Here is a 6,722-nt window from a genome sequence, read left to right as displayed (position 1 = left end):
ACAGAGATGGCGACAAAGAGGCAAAACTTACTGCAGCTTTAAATATCCATGCCATAAGTGAAATGGCCACTGTGAGTGCATTGTGCATTAAATTATTACTTTTGTTACATTTATAAAGCAATATAGTGCTAGCTTTGGCTGGTCACATTAGTCAAGCTTGCATCAGCTGACATTGTCATTATTATCAAAAACATAATGTATTAATGTTGCTTCATTTCTGTTCAAGGCTGCATGGATGGGCGAAGAGTTCTTGCCCAGAAAAAAAACAATCCAAACTGTATGCTAATTGTCAATTATATTGGATGGAAGTTATCCATGTGCCCTTACGCCTTTTTTAAATCTAGAACGAGGGTGGTGAAGCTAGAAGTTGTGTATGTTCCAAGAAACAGATGACAAGCTGTCTTCTTTCTTTAGTTCTGAGAGGGTGTTATTCTTAACAAAGCCATTTTTAGATGTATATAAGGGCAAACTGTTGAAGCCATTCATTTATAATTAAGTTAAGTAATAATATTGCAGACTTTCTATTTGAATCTCCTGCCAAAACCTTGTTCAAGCAAGAAGTATGTTAAGAGCCAAATGTGTACTTTTCTAACTGCTAAATGGCTGCAATTTTGCTGTTACGTAAGGGTTATGCAGACAGCTCTCCAACAACTTTTTAAGTCAGATGCAATTTATAGACTGTGGTCCTCTATACATTATGCACACTTGAGCAGGTCTCAGTACCAGTGTGGAAGGCACGGCAGGAGTCTCATCCGCCCTGAGCGCTGACCTGATCAGGCAAAGTGCAAATTGACCCAGTCAGATAATGCCATGAAGAAGAGAGACTCAATTACTCTTTCAGTATTTTGCCGAATTACACATCTGGAGCTCCTGCCTAATCAATATGCTTCCTGTCTTTGCCACTTGAATGATTTATTTTCTTACACTGAGGGTCAGAAAGCCCTGCTAGTTTGTTTGATTGCATTTGTGTGTCATTTCATTTATCCAAAGAAAAGGTTTGGCTGGTTAGTATGCTCCTGTTGACCTCTGATGGTAGATTCTCATTAGAATGAGATTTTTGTGTATTTTAGTCTATGTCTTTCAGATTTGACAGCAATTGCTAATGTACTTGTAAACAGTGACAAAATAACTTTTAGCAGATGTACATATTTAAAAGTTAGTCTTTCTCTTGTGGGAAAACAGCAAAAACCTGCACTGCACAGATTTTGTCCACTCAGATTCCGCATTTAACAATAATGTGATTGGATACACTGGATATTTTGTTGTAAAACATACTCCAATAATTTTTTTTTTTTTGCAGCTAAAAAAAAAATATTTTTTTTACAGTGAGTTCTTAATGTAAAATTGGAAACATCAGGATGTTTTTATATTTTCTAGACATAGTAATCCAGTCCCAGTAGTGCAATATAACAGCTTTGACAGACGGGATGAGGATTTTTCTAATGCCATATATTGTTATCACAAAGCTTTATCACATCTAATTATTCCTTTTACATATTTCAGCCTTTGTAACCTTGACTAGAGTGAAACATCTATTCCATCTGTTAATGTGAGTCTGAAAATATGCATTTAATATTAGCATATTTTTATATAGTATACAATTTTCATGTTCTTGACTGGCACAAATTACAATTTGTCATCTTTGACAATGCATTGGAATGCCAAAACTGCAAAAATAATTGTCAAAACTGTAGAGCTGTGCTTTTCAGAGATGTCCTTTTCGTCAATAAAATAATCAGATTCACATTTTATCCTTTTCCACAACAGTATTTTGTCCATAAAACGGTATATTGACAGATAGCTTGCAAAAAAATCTATCCAAGTGCTTTGAAGAATTAAGCACAGATGGTCTCCCAGAAGGACAACCTCGTTTCAAAGCATACAGCTGCTCCAAATTCAATTATGATGATGAAAAGTTGTCATTCTCAATTCACTGCGGAAAAGAAACAGGCTGATTCCTGTTTACAAAATAACAATGAATGATCCCAAACGTCAGCACGGTTTTGAACGCATATCTTGCAAAGCTATTGAATCAATATTGATCTTACAAGAAATGGTCACTTTTGATTTAGTGATGTCTGTCATGTTAGCTTTTGGTTTGGGATCAACAGAAACAGTTTACCTGGGTTTAACTCTCAGTTTAGGGTGAAAGAATCAAGCAGCAGTCTTTACATGGTATTATTGTAATTGCATATTTTCCACTCAAGAAGTTGCTTAATATTTCCTTCAAGTGAAGGCAAAGCAATAGTGACATCAAGTGGTTGGTGTGAACAATTTTATTCAGAAAGGCTGATATAAATATCATAACATTCATATTAGCTTATATATTTTACTGGAAGTAAAGTAAGACATTATTTTTATGTTACGCTGAGCATTTAAGACAATGGTTTTGTTTCCCATGCAAATATCTGTAACAGGTATAGATAACAAACAGGGTGTAGGCAGGAATTATAAAAATATTATCAGATCATAAATTATTAAGCCATATAGGAATTAGGTGGGTTGTTATTTGCCTGCTGAAAAAAAGGCGTTATCTATATTATTCTGTTGGAAGCCCGAACACCTCCACTTCACACAAGCTCAGAGTCCTGTTTTCCCCTGGAAGAGTCAAAGTCACATAACGGCCTTGAAGTGCACCGCCACACCTGAACGTCCCCGTCCCTCCCGCAGGGATGAAGGACACTTTAACACACCTGAATAAGAGTGAGAGTTAAGGAAGAGAGAGTAGAAATACAATTATGCCTTAAGAATCATACATGTTGTGTATTTATGCAACACTTTCTGTCTTCAAAATTAGGTTGTTCAAAAGAGTTGTCTTATTTAAACTACATATTAAGACGTGATGAAAATGCGTGTATACACCGACTGTATAAAAATAAAAAAAAAAAATAAAAAATTAATTCAGCGTCTAGAACTGATTAGTTCACGTGATCATAACTGGTGAAATTACTTCCTTGAAGTGACCATTCACTAATGGCCTTTTTGAAGGACATTTTGTAAATGGGTTCAGTTGCTCACTTTAATTGGAATGACCCTTCAAGTGGGGTACCCTCTCGCAGTGCTCTTCAAAGGCGAAAAACCCTGTTCGACCCTTGGAGACATTGACTCGTTCAGCCAACTGGTTCAAAATATTAATTTGGCAAATGAAACTGCATCAAGGGCTGTTCACACCAAGGACAAGAGTTATAACAATAACTATAGTAGTGCCACACCAACAGACTGTTCTGTTTATCAAACGGGTTCTGTAGTTTTGTCGTCTGCTGCTTGAAATGCACAAGCCTTTAAGATTCAGGTGGATTCTGATTGGCTGTTAATTCATTGATTCCAATGAAATCATTCCTATGTACTGTTATCGCAGTAGTTATGGTGTGGATTCCACTATTCTTTTAAGTTTAGAACGATTTCTAGATAGAACGAATAACTTCAGATTTATCATTATAGCTATCGTCCCTGGAGCCATTAAATAAGTGTAAAACAGGCGATGTGTCTAAAATGAAAGTAACTCAATATTAAGGTTTACAATATAAAATTGTTTAATAGTTGTACTAAAGCAATATCACATGGTGTTTGTCTGAACACACAGCACACTTGCTCATGCAATATTGCTTAAATAATAATATTAAAATAAGTCTTTATGAAAATAATAGCACTCCTTACACAGGGTTTGTACGGCCCTCAGACTCTAGTGAATCTCCAATGTGAATCACCACTCCGTTGAGTTGCTCAGAGCAGCAGTCACCGCGGTTGGTAAGAGCCACTGATGCAATTGTATACGTCTTCATAAGATCCACTCTCCACCAGGGATTACTTTCAGTGTCTGTTTGAGTGCAAGAGCCTTTCAATAGGTCATATTGGCGATTCCCATCAATGGCATTTTGTGCAAGACTCAGGCACGCTGTAGAACCTCGATTCACACTGGACTGGGTGGCTCGTCCATTTGGTGCCACGTTGATCTGGTTGGACAGTATTAATGCTACCATGTCTGAGATGTAATGAAGTATGAAAAGTTATAGACAGTGCTGTAAAACTCACTCACACAAACATCATATTTGTGACCGCTTTACCTTCAGAGACTGCGTACACCTCTACTTCACATAATGTCAGAATGCGGTCCACTCCTGGTAGGAGCACATTAACATACTGTCCCTCCACGGGGCTGAACTTGAATTTCCGTGTTTTCCCAGGCAGCATGGAATACACTCTTGCAACCCTAAAGAAATATACAGATGAGTGATCTCACATTCTGGATTTATTTTTAGTATGATTAAAGCAATAGCAACAGCTTAACAAGGTCTCTTACAGCTGATTCTGGTTGCCGTCATTGACAAGGCTATTCCCAATACGAATCTCGGCTCCACTGATCCTATCAGCACAACAGTCGCCCCAGTTGGTGATGGAAACCATGACAATTTTGTACGGCTGTTGCAGGGTTACTCTCCACCAGGGGTTACTTTTTGCAGTTATGTAAGTGCAGGAATCATTTGCTAAATTGGCTGCTCGGTTTCCATCGACAGCTTTGAAAGCCGTGTTTCTGTTCAACAAGTCAACAGACTGATGGGCCACACCTTTCAAAGCAACATTTCCTGTAAATGTTAGCACAACAGAGAATATTAATGGAAAATAAATGGATTACATATATGAAAAACTACAAGAAACTCTCTGTATAGATTCGGCTGCAGGAAATGTATGTGGACCTTTTGGTTTAGTACAGATTTCTATATAATTTGGTCATAAAATAAATACATTTGTCTTCAGTCTCAAAAGTGCAGGGTACAATATCAATACAGATTTCCTGATATGATTCTGATTCATTTGGAAAGATTTGACTTATAATGCCATCTTTACTTGCGCATCCAAGAAATTTTCTCTCTGTAAAATACACATGGCAGTGTTTCAGACAGGACAGTGTTTTTTCTGTTTGTAACTGTTCATTAAAATAGTCTGCCTCATTAAAGTTTTCAGTATGTTTTCGTAAATTACATCATAAGAGACATTGTTCATAAATTGGGCTGGTTGCCCTGAATAGTTTTGATTCACTAAAAAGAACTGTCTCACAAGATTCATGTGTTTGTGAATCAGACTACATTGTATGCCCTGTTGGTTTTTAAATCACTAAAAAGCATTGGTTTTATAAGAGTCATTTGTTCATAAATTGGACTACACTGAGCCTGTCCCAGTACGCACACTTGCTGACTTTGCAATTGACCACTTGTCTACTTATGACTTATTTCCTGTATTTGGCCCAAGTGTTCAAGTGAAGATAGCTAATGTATCAAAGAAAAGCAAACTTTTTACAGAGCTTTATTTACATTTTGATTTTGACTACTTTGCACTTTAAAGCAAACTTCTGAATGTATGTTAGTAGTCGTAACAGAAATAGAATTAATAATTGTTAAAACTAAAAGTCTGCTAAACTTCTAATTAGAAGTTAGACTAAAATACATGTCTGAGCTGTATTAAAGGTCACATATTTTACACCTTTCTGGAGTTTTATTTTAAGTTTTGATGTCCTTAAGAATATATATTTGCGGTATAAGTACCAAAACCATCTCCATATATTTTTTACAGCTCCTTTCTAAGGAAGTTTCAATAAATTATTGTCTTTTGTTGTTATGGGCGCGTCTACAGATTTCTTGCCATATGTCTATGTTTCTTGCATCTCACGATTATGTCGTGTATGAAATAATGTCTGTGCATGTGTGTTAAACAACAAACTGACGATTTATATATAATCATTTGTAATTGTATATACATTGTTGTGATTAATTGTGGCTGGAACAATAATGTAGCTGTAAAAATAGTTTCCTGCTTAAATTGAAATGTATATACATCTTCATAATGACTAGATAGACACGGTGAGTTTGTCTTTACTATACACGTTAGATGGGATTCACCTCATAGTAACAATCCTGTCAGATTGTGCATCCTTTGAGTGAGAGTGTAACGTTACAGGTCGGCCGATCTGGTTTCGTGGTTAAAGTTAACCTTTTCGACATGTTTCCGTGTTGTCGTTGCTCAGCAATGGCATGGACGCGATGTCTGGGGGTTTGGGACTGTGGGCGGTGCTCGGGGCAAACTTTTTACAGAGCTTTATTTACATTTTGATTTTGACTACTTTGCACTTTAAAGCAAACTTCTGAATGTATGTTAGTAGTCGTAACAGAAATAGAATTAATAATTGTTAAAACTAAAAGTCTGCTAAACTTCTAATTAGAAGTTAGACTAAAATACATGTCTGAGCTGTATTAAAGGTCACATATTTTACACCTTTCTGGAGTTTTATTTTAAGTTTTGATGTCCTTAAGAATATATATTTGCGGTATAAGTACCAAAACCATCTCAATATATTTTTTACAGCTCCTTTCTAAGGAACTCTGCTGAGAACAGGTCGATTTTGGCCTGTCTAATTAATATTCATGAGCCTCTCTTCTGATTGGCCTGTTGTTTTCTGAGTGACGCATGGCCAGGCCAACCACAGGTAAGTAGGGTCAGCCGACGTCACAGCGCTAGCTGGGGCAGCAAAACAAAGGGGAAACTGGAGGCGGCCCATTCAAACCAGAGCAGATTCGGCTACATAAGGAGCTTAAAATATCATCTTCTTATGATGTTGGGTGCCAGAATCGACGTAATACAGCCTCAAATTAGAAATTTGATCGCATATCTGCTGCCACTGCCAGACAAAAAAAACGACGACAGCTGTGGTTAAACGCGATAAAACGAGC

The 6,722-nt window shown here is 36.8% G+C and overlaps 1 protein-coding gene across 1 annotated transcript in view; it reads right to left on the bottom strand.

The window, feature by feature from the left end:
• Window positions 1-2,539: 2,539 nt before the first annotated feature.
• The window catches only part of LOC107710310 (fucolectin-6), a 7,779-nt gene continuing 3,596 nt past the window's right edge, over window positions 2,540-6,722 (bottom strand). The window contains exons 2-5 of the mRNA XM_016515055.1: window positions 4,301-4,583; window positions 4,065-4,210; window positions 3,658-3,982; window positions 2,540-2,693 (exon numbers count right to left, since the gene is read on the bottom strand). Of these exons, the coding sequence (XP_016370541.1) occupies window positions 2,540-2,693; window positions 3,658-3,982; window positions 4,065-4,210; window positions 4,301-4,583 (908 nt within the window). The remainder of the gene's footprint in view (window positions 2,694-3,657; window positions 3,983-4,064; window positions 4,211-4,300; window positions 4,584-6,722) is intronic.

Source organism: Sinocyclocheilus rhinocerous, unplaced genomic scaffold, assembly GCF_001515625.1.
Source record: "Sinocyclocheilus rhinocerous isolate Xijiao unplaced genomic scaffold, SAMN03320098_v1.1 scaffold897, whole genome shotgun sequence".
Lineage (NCBI taxonomy): Eukaryota > Metazoa > Chordata > Actinopteri > Cypriniformes > Cyprinidae > Sinocyclocheilus > Sinocyclocheilus rhinocerous.
This window is presented reverse-complemented; position numbering and strand designations above follow the sequence as displayed.